At 40.1% G+C, this 21,623-nt stretch overlaps 1 protein-coding gene across 1 annotated transcript in view; it reads right to left on the minus strand.

The window, feature by feature from the left end:
* SEMA3C (semaphorin 3C) overlaps positions 1 to 21,623 on the minus strand; it is a 192,199-nt gene that overhangs the window by 44,778 nt on the left and 125,798 nt on the right. The window contains exon 12 of the mRNA XM_061197651.1: positions 19,086 to 19,308. Within this exon, the coding sequence (XP_061053634.1) occupies positions 19,086 to 19,308 (223 nt within the window). The remainder of the gene's footprint in view (positions 1 to 19,085; positions 19,309 to 21,623) is intronic.

Genomic DNA, 21,623 nt, shown 5'->3' on the forward strand with positions numbered 1-21,623 from the left:
TTAAAGAAGATGTATTTATATGAAGCAACATTACAAATTCTTGTATTATAGCTACATATTAGAAAACAGCTTCTTTCAGAAGTCTTAATTTTTCTAAAATTATATAATTATTAAATAAAACAGGAGTCAGCAAATTTTTTCTGTAAAAGGCCAGATAATAAATAATTTAGGCTCTTTGGGCTAAGCAGTCTCTGTGGCAACTACTCAACTCTGCTGTAGTAGCACAAAAGCAGCCACAGACAAAATGTAAATGAATGAATGTGGCTGTGGTCTAATAAAACTTTATTTGTGGGCACTAAAATATAAAAATCTTATGATTTTCACTGCTCATGTAACATTCTTCTTGTTATTTTTTATTCAGTCGTTAAAAAATGCAAAACATTCTTAGTTTACAGACGATACTTGCAGTGGGCAGTGGGCTAGATCTGGCCCATGTTGTAGTTTTCTGATCCCTAGACTAGACATTGATAATGCAAACTAAGAAAGAAAAGATGACAGGACAAAGCTTACTTTTCTTTCTCCCCTCCCTCCCTCCCTCCCTCCCTCCCTTCCTTCTATTTATTTACTTATAAATGTACATGTGTACATAGTATGTATGTATGTATTTATTTGTTTGTTTATTTTGTCAGCTGACAGCACACAAAAACTAATGAGGCAGTCCTAGAAGGGCGGAAAGCCAGATTACCAGCCTCTCAAGCTCAGCCAGAGTAGTGTACACTATAATGGACTAACTGTAACAGTTATTGGGCATTGAGCCCACACAACTACCATGGAGATTCTGTGAACTACAAATCATTCATAATAGTCAAAGTGGATACAGTTACAAGATACGTATTTGCATTCCAATGACCTGTCACATAAGTTTTTCCTATGGCAACTTTTTTGACAACCAATGTCTTCATCAAATTTCCTTGAATTCTCCATGAAGGTACAGAGAAAAGGGAAGCCATGAGAGAAGCTGGCTTCATTGTGGGAATAACTGAAGCATCATTATTTATTTATAACAACTAAAGAGCTATTTGGTACTTGGGGATTTGACAACACCCAAGACATATTATATCCTTCCTAAGACATTTAGATACACAAAGCTAAGAAATCTTGGGAACAGTGACCTGTGTTTCTCCTAAGTTCTATTTCAGAAAAGGCTATTTTATTCACTTTTAGCAGCAAACAAGCACAGAGAACTCTCTTCTGAAGAAATTTCACCAGAAATCCAAGATCTACTTAGGCAGAAAATATTTCATCATGATATACTGTTTTTTAGAGTTTCACGAAAGTTGAAATCACTTTTAAAAATTACAATGTGGTCTGATATAACCATGAGGATAAGGTTCAATGGTTAAGTGAGTTACCATCTAGTCAGAAAGGTGCTGTTGGCAGAGGCATTGTCATAACATGCACTTTCCTATTAGGATACAGTCTTCAAGAGACTTATTTGGCTTTGTAAGCAATCATTAGTGAAGCTTCCCACTACAATTAAAAACAGATGCCTAAATACTGTTTTTGAAAATAATACAAGCTTTTTCTTTTCTTTTTTTTTTTAACATCTTTATTGGAGTATAATTGCTTTACAATGGTGTGTTAGTTTCTGCTGTATAACAAAGTGAATCAGCGATACATATACATATATCCCCATAACTCGTCCCTCTTGCATCTCCCTCCCACCCACCCTATCCCACCCCTCTAGGTGGTCACAAAGCACTGAGCTGATCTCCCTGTGCTATGCAGCTGCTTCCCACTAGCTATCTATTTTACATTTGGTAGTATATATAAGTCCATGCCACTCTCTCACTTCGTCCCAGCTTACCCTTCCCCCTCCCCGTGTCCTCAATTCCATTCTCTACGTCTGTGTCTTTATTCCTGTACTGCCCCTAGGTTCTTCATAACCGTTTTTCAATTTTTTTTTTAGATTCCATATATATGTGTTAGCATACGGTATTTGTTTTTCTCTTCCTGACTTACTTCACTCTCTATGACAGACTTTAGGTCCATCCACCTCACTACAAATAACTCAATTTCATTTCTTGTTACGGCTGAGTAATATTCCATTGTATATATGTGCCACGTCTTCTTTATCCATTCATCTGTCGATGGACACTTAGGTTGCTTCCATGTCCTGGCTATTGTGAATAGAGTGGCAGTGAACATTGTGGTACATGACTTTTTGAATTATGGTTTTCTCAGGGTATATGCCCCGTAGTGGGATTGCTGGGTCATATGGTAGTTCTATTTTTAGTTTTTTAAGGAACCTCCATACTGTTCTCCATAGGGGCTGTATCAATTTACACTCCCACCAACAGTGCAGGAGGCTTCCCTTTTCTCCACACCCTCTCCAGCATTTGTTGTTTGTAGATTTTCTGATGATGCCCATTCTGATTGGTGTGAGGAGATACCTCATTGTAGTTTTGATTTGCATTTTTCTAATGATTAGTGATGTTAAGCATCCTTTCATGTGTTTGTGGCAATCTGTATATCTTCTTTGGAGAAATGTCTATTTAGGTCTTCTGCCCATTTTTGGATTGGGTTGTTTGTCTTTTTGATACTGAGCTGCATGAGCTGCTTATAAATTTTGGAGATTAATCCTTTGTCAGTTGCTTCATTTGTAAATATTTTCTCCCATTCTGAGGGTTGTCTTTTCGTCTTGTTTATGGTTTCCTTTGCTGTGCAAAAGCTTTTAAGTTTCATTAGGTCCCATTTGTTTATTTTTGTTTTTATTTCCATTTCTCTAGGAGGTGGGTCAAAAAGGATCTTGCTGTGACTTATGTCATAGAGTGTTCTGCCTATGGTTTCCTCTAAGAGTTTTATAGTGTCTGGCCTTACACTTAGGTCTTTAATCCATTTTGAGTTTATTTTTGTGTATGGTGTTAGGGAGTGTTCTAATTTCATTCTTTTACATGTAGCTGTCCAGTTTTCCCAGCACCACTTATTGAAGAAGCTGTCTTTTCTCCATGGTATTTTCTTGCCTCCTTTATCAAAAATAAGGTGACCATATGTGTGTGGGTTTATCTCTGGGCTTTCTATCCTGTTCCATTGATGTATATTTCTGTTTTTGTGCCAGTACCATACTGTCTTGATTACTGTAGCTTTGCAGTATAGTCTGAAGTCAGGAAGTCTGATTCCTCCAGCTCCGTTTTTCTTTCTCAAGATCGCTTTGGCTATTTGGGGTCTTTTGTGTTTCCATACAAATTGTGAAATTTTTTGTTCTAGTTCTGTGAAAAATGCCAGTGGTACTTTGATAGGGATAGCATTGAATCTGTAGATTGCTTTGGGTAGTACAGTCATTTTCACAATGTTAATTCTTCCAATCCAAGAACATGGTATATCTCTCCATCTGTTTGTATCATCTTTAATTTCTTTCATCAGCGTCTTATAGTTTTCTGGATACAGGTCTTTTGTCTCCTTAGGTAGGTTTATTCCTAGGTATTTTATTCTTTTTGTTGCAATGGTAAATGGGAGTGTTTCCTTAATTTCTTTCAGATTGTTCATCATTAGTGTATAGGAATGCAAGAGATTTCTGTGCATTAATTTTGTATCCTGCTACTTTACCAAATTCATTGATTAGCTCTAGTAGTTTTCTGGTAGAGTCTTTAGGATTCTCTATGTATAGTATCATGTCATCTGCAAACAGTGACAGTTTTACTTCTTTTCTGATTTGGATTCTTTTTATTTCTTTTTCTTCTGATTGCTGTGGCTAAAACTTCCAAAACTATGTTGAATAATAGTGGTGAGAGTGGGCAACCTTGTCTTGTTCCTGATCTTAGTGGAAATGGTTTCAGTTTTTCACCATTGAGGACGATGTTGGCTGTGGGTTTGTCATATACGGCCTTTATTATGTTGAGGTAAGTTCCTTCTATGCCTACTTTCTGGAGGGTTTTTATCATAAATGGGTGTTGAATTTTGTTGAAAGTTTTCTCTGCATCTATTGAGATGACCATATGGTTTGTATCCTTCAATTTGTTAATATGGTATATCACATTGATTGATTTGCATATACTGAAGAATCCTTGCATTCCTGGGATAAACCCCACTTGATCATGGTGTATGACCCTTTTAATGTACTGCTGGATTCTGTTTGCCATTATTTTGCTGAGGATTTTTGCATCTATGTTCATCAGTGATATTGGCCTGTAGTTTTCTTTCTTTGTGACATCTTTGTCTGGTTTTGGTATCAGGGTGATGGTGGTCTTGTAGAATGAGTTTGGGAGTGTTCCTCCCTCTGCTATATTTTGGTAGAGTTTGGGAAGGATAGGTGTTAGCTCTTCTCTAAATGTTTGATAGATTTCACCTGTGAAGACATCTGGTCCTGGGCTTTTGTTTGTTGGAAGATTTTTAATCACAGTCTCAACTTCAGTGCTTGTGATTGGTCTGTTTATATTTTCTATTTCTTCCTGGTTCAGTCTCGGAACGTAGTGCTTTTCTAAGAATTTGCCCATTTCTTCCAGGTTGTCCATTTTATTGGCATAGAGTTGCTTGTAGTAATCTCTCATGATCCCTTGTATTTCTGCAGTGTCAGTTGTTACTTCACCTTTTTCATTTCTAATTCTATTGATTTGAGTCTTCTCCCTCTTTTTCTTGATGAGTGTAGCTAATGGTTTATCAGTTTTGTTTATCTTCTCAAACCAGCTTTTAGTTTTATTGATCTTTGCTATTGTTTCCTTCATTTCTTTTTCATTTATTTCTGATCTGATCTTAATGATTTCTTTCCTTCTGCTAACTTTGGGGTTTTTTTTTTTCTTCTTCTTTCTCTAATTGCTTTGGGTGTAATATGAGGTTGTTTATTTGAGATTTTTCTTGTTTCTTGATGTAGGCTTGTATTGCTATAAACTTCCCTCTTAGAACTGCTTTTGCTGCATCCCATGGGTTTTGGGTTGTCGTGTTTTCATTGTCATTTTGTTCTAGGTATTTTTTGATTTCCTCTTTGATTTCTTCAGTGATCTCTTGGTTATTTAGTAGTGTATTGTTTAGCCTCCATGTGTTTGTATTTTTTACAGATTTTTTTCCTGTAATTGATATCTAGTATCATAGCGTTGTGGTCGGAAAAGATACTTGATATGATTTCAATTTTCTTAAATTTACCAAGGCTTGATTTGTGACCCAGGATATGATCTATCCTGAAGAATGTTCCATGAGCACTTGAGAAGAAAGTGTATTCTGTTGTTTTTGGATGGAATGTCCAATAAATACCAATTAAGTCCACCTTGTTTAATGTATCATGTAACGCTTGTGTTTCCTCATTTATTTTTATTTTGGATGATCTGTCCATTGGTGAAAGTGGGGTGTTAAAGTCCCCTACTATGATTGTGTTACTGTCGATTTCCCCTTTTATGGCTGTTAGCATTTCCCTTATGTATTGAGGTGCTCTTATGTTGAGTGCATAAATATTTACAATTGTCATATCTTCTTCTTGGATTGATCCCTTCCAAAGAAGAGTCCTTCTTTGTCTCTTGTAATAGTGTTTATTTTAAAGTCTGTTTTGTCTGATATGAGAATTGCTACTCAAGTTTTCTTTTGATTTCTATTTGCATGGAATATCTTTTTCCATCCCCTCACTTTCAGCCTGTACATATCCCTAGGTCTGAAGTGGGTCTCTTGTAGACAGCATATATATGGGTCTTGTTTTTGTATCCATTCAGCCAGTCTATGTCTTTTGGTTGGAGCATTTAATCCATTTACATTTAAGGTAATTATTGATATGTATGTTCCTATTACCATTTTCTTAGTTGTTTTGGGTTTGTTATTGTAGGTCTTTTCCTTCTCTTGTGTTTCCTGCCTAGAGAAGTTCCTTTAGCATTTGTTGTAAAGCTGGTTTGGTGGTGCTGAATTCTCTTAGCTTTTACTTGTCTGTAAAGGTTTTAATTCCTCCGTCGAATCTGAATGAGATCTTTGTTGGGTAGACAAATCTTGGTTGTAGGTTTTTCCCTTTCATTACTTTAAATATGTCTTGCCACTCCCTTCTGGTTTGCAGAGTTTCTGCTGAATGATCAGCTGATAACCTTATGGGGATTCCCTTGTATGTTATTTGTTGTTTTTCCCTTGTTGCTTTTAATATTTTTTCTTTGTATTTAATTTTTGATAGTTTGATTAATATGTGTCTTGACGTGTTTCTCCTTGGATTTATCCTGTATGGGACTCTGTGTTTCCTGGACTTGATTAACTATATCCTTTCCCATATTAGGCAAGTTTTCAACTATAATCTCTCCAAATATTTTCTCAGTCCCTTTCTTTTTCTCTTCCTCTTCTGGGACCCCTATAATTCGAATGTTGGTGCAATTAAAATTGTCCCAGAGGTCTCTGTGACTGTCCTCAATTCTTTTCATTCTTTTTTCTTTATTCTGCTCTGTGGTAGTTATTTCCACTATTTTATCTTCCAGGTCACTTTCCGTTCTTCTGCCTGCATTATTCTGCTATTGATTCCTTCTAGAGAATTTTTAATTTCATTTATTGTGTTGTTCATCATTGTTTGTTTGCTCTTTAGTTCTTCTAGGTCCTTGTTAAACGTTTCTTATACTTACTCCATTCTATTTCCAAGATTTTGGATCATCTTTACTATCATTACTCTGAATTCTTTTTCAGGTAGACTGCCTATTTCCTCTTCATTTGTTTGGCCTAGTGGGTTTTTACGTTGCTCCTTCATCTGCTGTGTGTTTCTCTGTCTTCTCATTTTGCTTAACTTACTGTGTTTGGGGTCTCCTTTTCACAGGCTGCAGGTTCATAGTTCCCATTGTTTTTGGTGTCTTCCCCCAGTGGCTAAGGTTGGTTCAGTGGGTTGTGTAGTCTTCCTGGGTCAGGGGACTAGTGCCTTTGTTTTGGTGGATGAGGCTGGATCTTGTCTTTCTGGTGGGCAGGACCACGTCCGGTGGTGTGTTTTAGGGTGTCTGTGACCTTATTATGATTTTAGGCAGCCTCTCTGCTAATGTGTGGGGTTGTGTTCCTTTCTTGCTAGTTGTTTGGCATAGGGTGTCCAGCACTGTAGCTTGCTGGTCGTTGAGTAGAGCTGGGTCTTAGCGTTGAGATGGAGATCTCTGGAAGAGCTTTTGCCGTTTGATATCACGTGGAGCCGGGAGGTCTCTGGTGGACCAATGTCCTGAACTTGGTTCTCCCACCTCAGAGGCACAGGCCTGACACCCAGCCAGACCACGAAGACACTGTCAGCCACACGGCTCAGAAGAAAAGGGAGAAAAAAAGAAAGAAAGAAAGAAAAAAATAATATAAAATAAAATAAAGTTATTAAAATAAAAAATTAAAAATAATTATTAAAAAGAAAAAAATTAAAAAGAAAAAAAAAAGAAAGAAGAGAGCAATGAAAGCAAAAAAAAATCCATCAATGATAACAAGCACTAAAAACTATACTTAAGAAAAAAAAGGAAAAAAGTTGAACAGAGAGAACCCTAGGACAAATGGTAAAAGCAAAGCTATACAGACAAAATCACACAAGGAAGCATACATACACACACTCACAAAAAGAGAAATAGCAAAAAAATATATATATTGTTGCTCCCAAAGTCCACCGCCTCAATTTTGGGGTGATTTGTTGTCTATTCAGGTATTCCACAGTTGCAGGGTTCATCAAGTTGATTGTGGAGATTTAATCCTCTGCTCCTGAGGCTGCTGGGAGAGATTTCCCTTTCTCTTCTTTGTTCACACAGCTCCTGGGGTTCAGCTTTGGATTTGGCCCCGCCTCTGCATGTAGGTCACCTGAGGGCGTCTGTTCCCCGCTCAGACAGCACGGGGTTAAAGTAGCAGCTGCTTAGGGGGCTCTGGCTCACTCAGGCCGGGGGGAGGGAGGGGTACGGATGCGGGGCGAGCCTGCAGCGGCAGAGGCCGGCGTGACGTTGCGGCAGCCTGAAGCGCGCCGTGCGTTCTCCTGGGGAAGTTGTCCCTGGATCACGGGACCCTGGCAGTGGCGTGCTGCACAGCCTCCCAGGAGGGGAGGTGCGGATAGTGACCTGTGCTTGCACACAGGCTTCTTGGTGGCTACAGCAGTAGCCTTAGCATTTCATGCCCGTCTCTGGGGTCCACGTTGATAGCTGCGGCTCGCGTCCATCTCTGGAGCTCATTTAGGCGGTGCTCTGAACCCCCTCTCCTCACGCACCCCGAAACAATGGTCTCTTGCCTCTTAGGCAGTTCCAGACTTTTTCCCAGACTCCCTCCTGGCTAGCTGTGGTGCACTAGCCCCCTTCAGGCTGTGTTCACGCTGCCAACCCCAGTCCTCTCCCTGGGATCTGACCTCCGAAGCCCGAGCCTCAGCTCCCAGCCCCCGCCTGCCCCGGTGGGTGAGCAGACAAGCCTCTCGGGCTGGTGAGTGCTGGTCGGCACCGATCCTCTGTGCGGGCATTTCTCCGCTTTGCCCTCCGCACCCCTGTTGCTGCGCTCTCCTCCGTGGCTCCGAAGCTCCCCCCACCCACACCCCCGTCTCCACCAGTGAAGGGGCTTCCTAGTGTGTGGACAATTTTCCTCCTTCACAGCTCCCTCCCAGAGGTGCAGGTCCCGTCCCTATTCTTTTGTCTCTGTTTTTCCTTTTTTCTTTTGCCCTGCCCAGGTACGTGGGGAGTTTCTTGCCTTTTGGGAAGCCTGAGGTCTTCTACCAGCGTTCAGTAGGTATTCTGTAGGAGTTGTTCCACATGTAGATGTATTTCTGATGTATTTGTGGGGAGGAAGGTGATCTCCATGTCTTACTCTTCTGCCATCTTGAAGGTCTCCAAAATGATACAAGTTTTTAAATACCAACATAAAAAGTCTATGTAAAGGTGCCAGATACTTATGTGGTAAGAAAAGCCAAAGAATTTGTGCAAAAGCATGTTTCTTAGTGCCTTCTATCTAAATAAACACTGCTGAACAGTTTATAAAGACTAGAAAATTCCATCCATGAAACCTACATATTTTATGTAGACGTTCATGAAAAAACAACCTGAATGTGATATCAGAGTCCACCTCTGAGGAACAAAATCACTAACTGGAGAAGATATCTGCACCTCTATGTTCACTGCAGCATTATTCACAATAGCCAAGATGTGGAAACAACCTAAGTGTCTGTTGACAGATGAATAGAAAAAGAAATGTGGTTTAAAATATTACTCTGCCATAAAAAGAATGAAATCTTGCCATTTGTGACAGCATGGATTGAAATTGATGGCATTATGCTAGGTGAAAAAAAGTCATACAGAGTAAGACAAGTATTGTATGCTCTCACTTATATGTGGAATATAAAGAAACAAAAACAAAAACAAAATGAAAAACCACATTCATTACCAGATGTGGAGAGAGGGAGAATTAAATGAAGGCAATCAAATGGTACAAACTTCCAGTTATAAGATACATAAATACTAGGGATGTAACGTACACCCCCATAGTTATGGGATGTACTACAGTTACATTGCTGTATGATATATATGAAAGCTGTTAAGAGAATAAATTCTAAGAGTTCTCATTAGAAGGAAAAAAAATTTTTTTCTTTCTTTTTTTGTATCTATATGAGATGATAGATGTTAACTAAACTTATTGCAATAATCATTTCACAATATATATGTCAAACCATTAGGTTGTGTACCTTAAATTTATACAGTAATGTATGTCAACTATATCTCAATAAAACTGGGAAAGAAAAGAGTCTACATTTAACACAGCCTTCAAAAGGAAAATAAGAAAACAGTCGGGGGGGGAGGGGCAAGATGGCGGAAGAGTAAGACGCGGAGATCACCTTCCTCCCCACAGATACATGAGAAATACATCTACACGTGGAACTGCTCCTACAGAACACCCACTGAACGCTGGCAGAAGACGTCAGACCTCCCAAAAGGCAAGAAAATCCCCACGTACTTGGGTAGGGCAAAAGAAAAAAGAAATAACAGAGACAAAAGAATAGGGACGGGACCTGCACCAGTGGGAGGGAGCTGTGAAGGAGGAAAGGTTTCCACACACTAGGAAGCCCCTTCGTGGGCAGAGACTGCGGGTAGCAGAGGGGGGAAGCTTCGGAGCCACGGAGGAGAGCGCAGCCACAGTGGTGCGGAGGGCAAAGCGGAGATTCCCGCACAGAGGAGCGGTGCCGACCAGCACTCACCAGCCCGAGAGGCTTGTCTGCTCAGCCGCCGGGGCGGGCGGGGCCTCGGAGCTGGGGCTCGGGCTTCGGTGCTAGCCGGGAGGGAGTCCGGGAAAAAGACTGCGGCTGCCAAAGAGGCAAGAGAATTTTTCTTGCCTCTTTGTTTCGCGGCGCGCAAGGAGAGGGGATTCAGAGCGCCGCCTAAACGAGCTCCAGAGACGGGCGCGAGCCGCGGCTATCAGCGCGGATCCCACAGCAACAGGGACGCAGAGGGAAAAACGGAGAGATTCCCGCACAGAGGCTCGGCGCCGAGCAGCACTCACCAGCCCAAGAGGCTTGTCTGCTCCCCCGCCGGGGCGGGCGGGGGCTGGGAGCTGAGGCGCGGGCTTCGGTCGGATCCCAGGGAGAGGACTGGGGTTGGCTGCGTGAACACAGCCTGAAGGGTCTAGCGCACCACAACTAGCCGGGAGGGTGCACGAGAAAAAGTCTGCAGCTGCCGAAGAGGCGGGAGACTTTTTCTTGCCTCTTTGTTTCGCGGTGTGCAAGGAGAGGGGATTCAGAGCGCCGCCTGGACGAGCTCCAGAGACGGGCGCGAGCCGCGGCTATCAGCGCGGATCCCACAGCAACAGGGACGCAGAGGGAAAAACGGAGAGATTCCCGCACAGAGGCTCGGCGCCGAGCAGCACTCACCAGCCCGAGAGGCTTGTCTGCTCACCCGCCGGGGCGGGCGGGGGCTGGGAGCTGAGGCGCGGGCTTAGGTCGGATCCCAGGGAGAGGACTGGGGTTGGCTGCGTGAACACAGCCTGAAGGGTCTAGCGCACCACAACTAGCCGGGAGGGTGCACGAGAAAAAGTCTGCAGCTGCCGAAGAGGCAGGAGACTTTTTCTTGCCTCTTTGTTTCGCGGCGTGCAAGGAGAGGGGATTCAGAGCGCCACTTAAACGAACTCCAGAGACGGGCGCGAGCCGCGGCTATCAGCGCGGACCCCAGAGACGGGCATGAGACGCTAAGGCTGCTGCTGCCACCACCAAACAGCCTGTGGGCGAGCACAGGTCATTCTCCACACCGCCCCTCCCGGGAGCCTGTGCAGCCCGCCACGGCCAGGCTCCCGTGATCCGGGGACAACTTCCCCGGGAGAGCGCACGGCGCGCCTCAGGCTGCTGCAACGTCACGCCGGCTTCTGCCGCCGCAGGCTCGCCCCGCCTCCTCCGTACCGCTCCCTCCCCCCGGCCTGACTGAGCCGGAGCCCCCGAATCAGCTGCTCCTTTAACCCCGTTCTGTCTGGGCGGGGAACAGACGCCCTCAGGCGACCTACATGCAGAGGCGGGTCCAAATCCAAAGCTGAACCCCGGGAGCTGTACGAACAAAGAAGAGAAAGGGAAATCTCTCCCAGCAGCCTCAGAAGCAGCGGATTAAAGCTCCACAAACAACTTGATGTGCCTGCATCTGTTGAATACCTGAATAGACAACGAATCATCCCAAATTTAGGAGATGGACTTTGGGAGCAGGATATATTAACTTTTCCCCTTTTCCTTTTTTTTGTGAGTGTAGATGTGTATGCTTCTGGGTGAGATTTTGTCTGTATAGCTTTGCTCTCACCCTTAGTCCTAGGGTTAGGTCCGTCCTTTTTTTTTTTTTTTTTTTTTTTTTTTTTGGCTTAAAAATTTTTTTTCCCTAATAAATGTTTTCTTAATAATTTTTTCCTTATTTTCTATTTTTAAAAAAATTTTTAATAAGTTTTTTCATATTTTTTATTTTAAAAAATTAAAAAATTTTTTTTCTTAATAAATTTTTTCTAAATAATTTTTTTCTTATTTTTAGTATAAAAAATTAATAAATCTATTTTTAAAAATTAAAAAAAATTTTTTTTCTTAATAAATTTACTCTTAATAATTTTTTTTCTTATTTTTTATTATAATTGCTTTATTTTATTTTATTTTATCCTCTTTTTTTCTTTCTTTCCATTTTTTCTCCCTTTTATTCTGAGCCGTGTGGATGAAAGGCTCTTGGTGCTCCAGCCAGGCATCAGGGTTGTGCCTCTGAGGTGGGAGAGCCAACTTCAGGACACTGGTCCACAATAGACCTCCCAGCTCCACGTAATACCAAACGGCGAAAATCTCTCACAGATCTCCATCTCAACATCAAGACCCAGCTTCACTCAACGACCAGCAAGCTACAGTGCTGGACACCCTATGCCAAACAACTAGCAAGAGAGGAACACAGCCCCATCCATTAACAGAGAGGCTGCCTAAAATCATAATAAGGCCACAGACACCCCAAAACACACCACCAGACGTGGACGAACCCACCAGAAAGACAACATCCAGCCTCATCCACTAGAACACAGGCACTAGTTCCCTCCACCAGGAAACCTACACAACCCACTGAACCAACCTTAGCCACTGGGGACAGATACCAAAAACAACGGGAACTACGAACCTGCAGCCTGTGAAAAGGAGACCCCAAACACAGTAAGATAAGCAAAATGAGAAGACAGAAAAACACACAGCAGATGAAGGAGCAGGGTCAAAACACACCAGACCTAACAAATGAAGAGGAAATAGGTAGTCTACCTGAAAAAGAATTCAGAATAATGATAGTAAGGATGATCCAAAGTCTTGGAAATAGAATAGACAAAATGCAAGAAACATTTAACAAGGACGTAGAAGAACTAAAGAGGAACCAAGAAACGATGACAAGCACAATAAATGAAATTAAAAATACTCTAGATGGGATCAATAGCAGAATAACTGAGGCAGAAGAACGGATAAGTGACCTGGAAGATAAAATGGTGGAAATAACTACTGCAGACCAGAATAAAGAAAAAAGAATGAAAAGAACTGAGGACAGTCTCAGAGACCTCTGGGACAACATTAAACGCACCAACATTCGAATTATAGGGGTCCCAGAAGAAGAAGAGAAAAAGAAAGGGACTGAGAAAATATTTGAAGAGATTATAGTTGAAAACTTCCCTAATATGGGAAAGGAAATAGTTAATCAAGTCCTGGAAGCACAGAGAGTCCCATACAGGATAAATCCAAGGAGAAACACACCAAGACACATATTAATCAAACTATCAAAAATTAAATATAAAGAAAACATATTAAAAGCAGCAAGGGAAAAACAACAGATAACACACAAGGGCATCCCCATAAGGTTAACAGCTGATCTTTCAGCAGAAACGCTGCAAGCCAGAAGGGAGTGGCAGGATATACTTAAAGTGATGAAGGAGAAAAACCTACAACCAAGATTACTCTACCCAGCAAGGATCTCATTCAGATTTGATGGAGAAATTAAAACCTTTACAGACAAGCAAAAGCTGAGAGAGTTCAGCACCACCAAACCAGCTTTACAACAAATGCTAAAGGAACTTCTCTAGGCAAGAAACACAAGAGAAGGAAAAGACCTACAATAACAAACCCAAAACATTTAAGAAAATGGGAATAGGAACATACATATCGATAATTACCTTAAATGTAAATGGATTAAATGCTCCCACCAAAAGACACAGACTGGCTGAATGGATACAAAAACAAGACCCATATATATGCTGTCTACAAGAGACCCACTTCAGACCTAGAGACACATACAGACTGAAAGTGAGGGGATGGAAAAAGATATTCCATGCAAATGGAAATCAAAAGAAAGCTGGAGTAGCAATTCTCATATCAGACAAAATAGACTTTAAAATAAAGACAATTACAAGAGACAAAGACGGACACTATATAATGATCAAGGGATCGATCCAAGAGGAAGGTATAACAATTGTAAATATTTATGCACCCAACATAGGAGCACCTCAATACATAAGGCAAATACTAACAGCCATAAAAGGGGAAATCGACAGTAACACAATCATAGTAGGGGACTTTAACACCCCACTTTCACCAATGGACAGATCATCCAAAATGAAAATAAATAAGGAAACACAAGCTTTAAATGATACATTAAACAAGATGGACTTAATTGATATTTATAGGACATTCCACCCAAAAACAACAGAATACACATTTTTCTCAAGTGCTCATGGAACATTCTCCAGGATAGATCATATCTTGGGTCACAAATCAAGCCTTGGTAAATTTAAAAAAATTGAAATCGTATCAAGTATCTTTTCCGACCACAACGCTATGAGACTAGATATCAATTACAGGAAAAGATCTGTAAAAAATACAAACACATGGAGGCTACACAATACACTACTTAATAACGAAGTGATCACTGAAGAAATCAAAGGGGAAATCAAAAAATACCTAGAAACAAATGACAATGGAGACACGACGATCCAAAACCTATGGGATGCAGCAAAAGCAGTTCTAAGAGGGAAGTTTATAGCAATACAAGCCTACATCAAGAAACAGGAAACATCTCGAATAAACAACCTAACCTTGCACCTAAAGCAATTAGAGAAAGAAGAACAAAAAAACCCCAAAGCTAGCAGAAGGAAAGAAATCATAAAGATCAGATCAGAAATAAATGAAAAAGAAATGAAGGAAACAATAGCAAAAATCAATGAAACTAAAAGCTGGTTCTTTGAGAAGATAAACAAAATTGATAAACCATTAGCCAGACTCATCAAGAGAAAAAAGGAGAAGACTCAAATTAATAGAATTAGAAATGAAAAAGGAGAAGTAACCACTGACACTGCAGAAATACAAACGATCATAAGAGATTACTACAAGCAACTCTATGCTAATAAAATGGACAACCTGGAAGAAATGGACAGATTCTTAGAAATGCACAACCTGCCGAGACTGAACCAGGAAGAAATAGAAAATATGAACAGACCAATCACAAGCACTGAAATTGAAACTGTGATTAAAAATCTTCCAACACACAAAAGCCCAGGACCAGATGGCTTCACAGGCGAATTCTATCAAACATTTAGAGAAGAGCTAACACCTATCCTTCTCAAACTCTTCCAAAATATTGCAGAGGGAGGAACACTCCCCAACTCATTCTATGAGGCCACCATCACCCTGATACCAAAACCAGACAAAGATGTCACAAAGAAAGAAAACTACAGGTCAATATCACTGATGAACATAGATGCAAAAATCCTCAACAAAATACTAGCAAACAGAATCCAACAGCACATTAAAAGGATCATACACCATGATCAAGTGGGGTTTATTCCAGGAATGCAAGGATTCTTCAATATACGCAAATCAATCAACGTGATACATCATATTAACAAATTGAAGGAGAAAAACCATATGATCATCTCAATAGATGCAGAGAAAGCTTTCGACAAAATTCAACACCCATTTATGATAAAAGTCCTGCAGAAAGTAGGCATAGAGGGAACTTTCCTCAACATAATAAAGGCCGTATATGACAAACCCACAGCCAACATTGTCCTCAATGGTGAAAAACTGAAACCATTTCCACTAAGATCAGGAACAAGACAAGGTTGCCCACTCTCACCACTATTATTCAACATAGTTTTGGAAGTGTTAGCCACAGCAATCAGAGACGAAAAAGAAATAAAAGGAATCCAAATCGGAAAAGAAGAAGTAAAGCTGTCACTGTTTGCAGATGACATGATACTATACATAGAGAATCCAAAAGATGCTACCAGAAAACTACTAGAGCTAATCAATGAATTTGGTAAAGTAGCAGGATACAAAATTAATGCACAGAAATCTCTTGCATTCCTGTATACTAATGATGAAAAATCTGAAAGTGAAATTAAGAAAACACTCCCGTTTACCATTGCAACAAAAAGAATAAAATACCTAGGAATAAACCTACCTAAGGAGACAAAAGACCTGTATGCAGAAAATTATAGGACACTGATGAAAGAAATTAAAGATGATACAAATAGATGGAGAGATATACCATGTTCTTGGATTGGAAGAATCAACATTGTGAAAATGACTCTGCTACCCAAAGCAATCTACAGATTCAATGCAATCCCTATCAAACTACCACTGGCATTTTTCACAGAACTAGAACAAAAAATTTCACAATTTGTATGGAAACACAAAAGACCCCGAATAGCCAAAGCAATCTTGAGAACGAAAAATGGAGCTGGAGGAATCAGGCTCCCTGACTTCAGACTATATTACAAAGCTACAGTCATCAAGACAGTTTGGTACTGGCACAAAAACAGAAATATAGATCAATGGAACAGGATAGAAAGCCCAGAGATAAGCCCACGCACATATGGTCACCTTATCTTTGATAAAGGAGGCAAGCATATACAGTGGAGAAAAGACAGCCTCTTCAATAAGTGGTGCTGGGAAAATTGGACAGGTACATGTAAAAGTATGAAATTAGAACACTCCCTAACACCATACACAAAAATAAACTCAAAATGGATTAAAGACCTAAGTGTAAGGCCAGACACTATCAAACTCTTAGAGGAAAACATAGGCAGAACACTGTATGACATAAGTCACAGCAAGATCCTTTTTGACCCAGGTCCTAGAGAAATGGAAATAAAAACACAAATAAACAAATGGGACCTAATGAAACTTAAAAGCTTTTGCACAGGAAAGGAAACCATAAACAAGACCAAAAGACAACCCTCAGAATGGGAGAAAATATTTGCAAATGAAGCAACGGACAAAGGATTAATCTCCAAGATTTACAAGCAGCTCATGCAGCTCAATAACAAAAAAACAAACAACCCAATCCAAAAATGGGCAGAAGACCTAAATAGACATTTCTCCAAAGAAGAGATACAGATTGCCAACAGACACATGAAAGAATGCTCAACATCATTAATCATTAGAGAAATGCAAATCAAAACTACAATGAGGTATCATCTCACACCGGTCAGAATGGCCATCATCAAAAAATCTAGAAACAATAAATGCTGGAGAGGGTGTGGAGAAAAGGGAACACTCTTGCACTGTTGGTGGGAATGTAAATTGATACAGCCACTATGGAGAACAGTATGGAGGTTCCTTAAAAAACTAAAAATAGAACTACCATATGACCCAGCAATCCCACTACTGGGCATATACCCTGAGAAAACCATAATTCAGAAAGAGTCATGTACCAAAATATTCATTGCAGCTCTGTTTACAATAGCCAGGACATGGAAGCAACCTAGGTGTCCATCATCGGATGAATGGATAAAGAAGATGTGGCACATATATACAATGGAATATTACTCAGCCATAAAAAGAAATGAAATGGAGGTGTTTGTAATGAGGTGGATGGAGTTAGAGTCTGTCATACAGAGTGAAGTAAGTCAGAAAGAGAAAAACAAATACAGTATGCTAACACATATATATGGAATCTAAGGGAAAAAAAAAAAAAAAAAAAAAAGAGGTCATGAAGAACCTAGTGGCAAGATGGGAATAAAGACACAGACCTACTAGAGAATGGACTTGAGGATATGGGGAGGGGGAGGGGTGAGATGTGACAGGGTGAGAGAGTGTCATGGACATATATACACTACCAAATGTAAAATAGATAACTAGTGGGAAGCAGCCGCATAGCACAGGGAGATCAGCTCGGTGCTTTGTGACCACCTAGAGGGGTGGGATAGGGAGGGTGGGAGGGAGGGAGATGCAAGAGGGAAGAGATATGGCAACATATGTATATGTGTAACTGATTCACTTTGTTGTAAAGCAGAAGCTAGCACACCATTGTAAAGCAATTATACTTCAATAAAGATGTTTAAAAAAAAAAAAAAAGAAAACAGTCATTTTTTTCTGAGTAGTATGAGACATTAGAGAGAGGTGTGACTCTAAATGACCCTTTCACTTCAGGAAAAAAAATGTTTTTTCAAGTGCAAACTCCATATTGGATGATCAGAATCAAGACTAAAAGAAACTCTTTGTAGTTATTTATATGGAGGCAACATCTTTGGAGAACACAGTTTTATGCAAGTGAAGATTAGCTTTTGCAATCATTTATGAATTCATTTCATTGTACGTGTAGCAATGGATATAGTTATGATTTTCAGTTCACCTTGACAAATATTTACTGAGGTTACCCAGTACTGTGATATGCCTAGAGAGAAATGACACATCAAGGAGAAACAGAACCTTGAAAGGAATGTGTGGTAATGAATACAAATGTGGGAGACTGGATTAAGCATTGGTTAAAGAGTCTTAGAAGTGAATAAACTGAGTTTGAAGCATGATGTTTGAAATGTTAACGTGTCATACAACTTGTGTTACCTAATAATAAGTTGTAAATGCAAATACTGAGCTCACAAGATGGCAAGGACTAGAGATACACATTTGGGATTGTTTGCACAGACTAATTAAAACCAAATGAATGAATGAGATGGCCAGAGAATACATAAAAATAAGAGGACCATGGAAAGAACCTCAGGAAACACCTACACTCATGGGGAGGAGAAAGCCAGGCTACTGAAGGAAACTGAGAGAGAACTGCTAGAGACAGAGGAAAAGTATGTGCCCTGTGGCTGAAGCAATAGGTAGGGTGATTCTAAAACGCCAAATGAGGCAAAGAGGATATGGAGGCATTTCAGTGGTTAAAGGATTTTGGATTTTCTTATCATGGGAACACTGAAGACCTTGGCGAAATCAGCAGTATAGCAGAGGTGGCAGTAGGTGAAGGTACAGGCCTAGTTTCTGGCGTAAGGTTTCTAAACCAAGGATTTGCTGGCGTAAGGTTTCTAAACCAAGGATTCAGTGGAGGATGAAATGGAAGAATAAAGTATATAATAATATAATTGATAAAGAAATGTCCTGGAGATGGCACGAAAGCAAAGATAGCTCCATGTGTTTATGAAGAGGTCACAGAATTTGTTTTAGTTGAGAGAACACTCATGCTTAAAATTTCCCATCCCTTCATTCATCTCATTACCTTATTTCACCACAATATATGCCAGGAACAGTTCTAGGTGCTTTACATATATTAACCCATTTGTTCCTCACAACAATCCTGTAAAGTAATTTATCTTAACTCCATTTTACAGATGTAGAAACGGAAGCATGGAGACATTAAACACCTCAGAGTCAGACACATGTAAACACTGGAGTTTTTCTGATTTCAATATCATGCCCTTAGCGACTATGCTCTTTTACTACACATTAAGCTAGTTTGAGCTCAAGTACTTACCTGTTCCGAGAAACAGAACATGGTATCTACCATCGGCAGCATTCACTCGATCCACAGCTATTTTTGTGTACTTATAGTCAGTGCCTGTACGAACAATCAAAGGCCTTCTGTGGACTGGGTAGATGGAATTGTACATGAGAGGGTGGTTCCGAATAAAAGTGACAACATCATCCGGGAAGTCCTTGGTGGTTCGCATATTGGGTGTAAATGCTCCTCCTGGGCACTAAAAAATTTTTTAAAAGGACTAAGTTAATATAATAGTGGCTTTATTTTAATAATAATCAAAAGACCTCTATTTTTCAAAATACTTAGAAGCTCAAGCTGTTGTAAGTATATTTGCTACCGATTGAGGAGAAAACTGCATGACTATGCATAGTACTATCTGTAGAAAATGAACATACAAGGTGTATAATTTGATCATTTAAATAGGCTAAGTCCACTTATCCTGCACTGTTTGTTTTCAGAGGGGAGCTGACACCATTTGGTATATGATATAAATTTTCACCCTTCTCATCCATCACTTTTCTATTTCTTATTCTGTGCCAGGTCCAGTGTTGTTAGAAAAAAAATCTTGTGGATATAATCTAATGCTGCTACTGGCTAAAATAAATTAGATTATCGTTATCAAATTCAATCAGAACTCTAACCTGCGAGAGTTTTATTCTATCTGATCCCCTCTCCCAAAAGAGGGCTCTCCGAAGTTGGAGCTTGGATTGGATATGGTAAACTAGACCTTATAATTTCCCTCTGGAAAACACTCCAGTGATTTCCATTACTCTCAGAATAAAATCCCAACAGCTTAGCATGGCTATAAGCCCCTGAATGTCTGGCCTGCATCTGCGTCTACCCCTCCCATAGTTCTTGCTCTTCGTGAGCCTCAAGCCAGCTCCCGCTCCAGGACCTTGGCACTTGCTCCATGGTTTTCTCTGTTGGCTCATTCAGTTCTCAGTTCAACAGTTACTTCCTTAAAGGTGATGACACATACAAAAATAGCTCCCCATCGCCATCTCCACTCTCTATCTCCTTAGCTTGCTTTATTTTTCTTCACAGCTCTATTTACCTGTGTGTAATATATTTGTTGCTCATATCTTTATTGTCTGTTTCTTCCTCTACAATGTAAGCTGTGAATTAGTCTTAACTGGGTGTATTTTGTTCATGATTTCACCCTCAGACCTATAATAAAGCTGAAGAATATTAAATATTCCACAAAGAGTAGCTGAATGAGTGAATTACTCTATTATATCTGGCATCCAGTTTTGGTGCAGGGGCTGTATGAGACAGGCGCCTCAGTTCTGGGGAGGAGAGGAGAGATTCAGAGCATCAAGTTTAAAGGGGCAGAGAGAAAGCAGTAATGAGATCTAAAAATGACTGCTGGACAGTTTCAGCATTTCTGGAAAGGAAGCATGACAAGGGCTTCTGAGAAGAGGATTCCATTTACAGAGCATCTGAGGCCAAACTCATGGGTAGGCTGGGAGGTGCTGAAGCTTGGAACTTAAACACACTCACTAATAGGAGCTGAGTGTTAAGTTATATGAGCAACATATAAGCTTTTAACACATACAAACATTATTTGTCTAACCCTGTTAAACACTGTCAATACCTCTACTTTCAGAAACAAAAATACTTGCTCATTTTTTTTTAAACAAAAGCACTACTGTTCTAGCTTTCATTTATCCTCTTTAGAGAGGTACAGAGTGAAAGGAAAGCAACAAAGCAAACTTCCTGTTCAATAGCAATGGGTACAGCATCTGTGGTGAACAGCAAGATGTGACGGGGACAGTAATAAAAGGAAAATTATACCTCATTCGACAGCGGCAATGAACACTTATTTCTAGTTGACTGCTCCTATGCAGGAATGTAAGCCTAGCGTGGCCATATTCCAACAGAAGATAGAAATGTGGAATTTTATGTGAAATCTGCCAAAATTTTAATGTTGACTCAATGAAAAAAAAGAAAAACAACTTTAGGGACCAAACAAAACATGGCAATTTCTGGGTTAAATCCATGCAACAGCTGACCTACAATGTCACTGCCTCTGGGCCAGTGTTGCCAGGCAGTCCTACATTTGCAAATAAGTCTCAGCAGATTATGAATGTGCTCTCACTCATTTGAACTGTATCATCCTGAATGCAATTTTTAGACTAACTTTGACCAGTTAACATTACTAGAATTTTTTTCTAGGACAAGTAAATATAGTTCTCTTTTTGTAGAAAGGCGTAAGGAGCAATTAAATGACTTCACTGAAGAGAGATAATGAGACAAGTAATAAAACTAAGCTTCTCATTCATTATCCCATTAAGTAGACTTTCATCTGGGGTTCATATGCTTTTCTTTTAGGAAGAAGTATTATATTTATGCATGTTTATAAATTGCCTACACTAAAAGACCAAATGAGGACAAAAAATTCTATGTGAGGGTATTCTAAACCGATGGGTGTGTCCCATACTTCTGAAAAGTGTAGTATTATGGGTTTTTTCTACCCTCATTCCTCACACAAAGTGGAAAACGGGAAATACATTGCTCACTGAATGAAAACAT

This window comes from Eubalaena glacialis, chromosome 8 (genome assembly GCF_028564815.1).
Source record: "Eubalaena glacialis isolate mEubGla1 chromosome 8, mEubGla1.1.hap2.+ XY, whole genome shotgun sequence".
NCBI lineage: Eukaryota > Metazoa > Chordata > Mammalia > Artiodactyla > Balaenidae > Eubalaena > Eubalaena glacialis.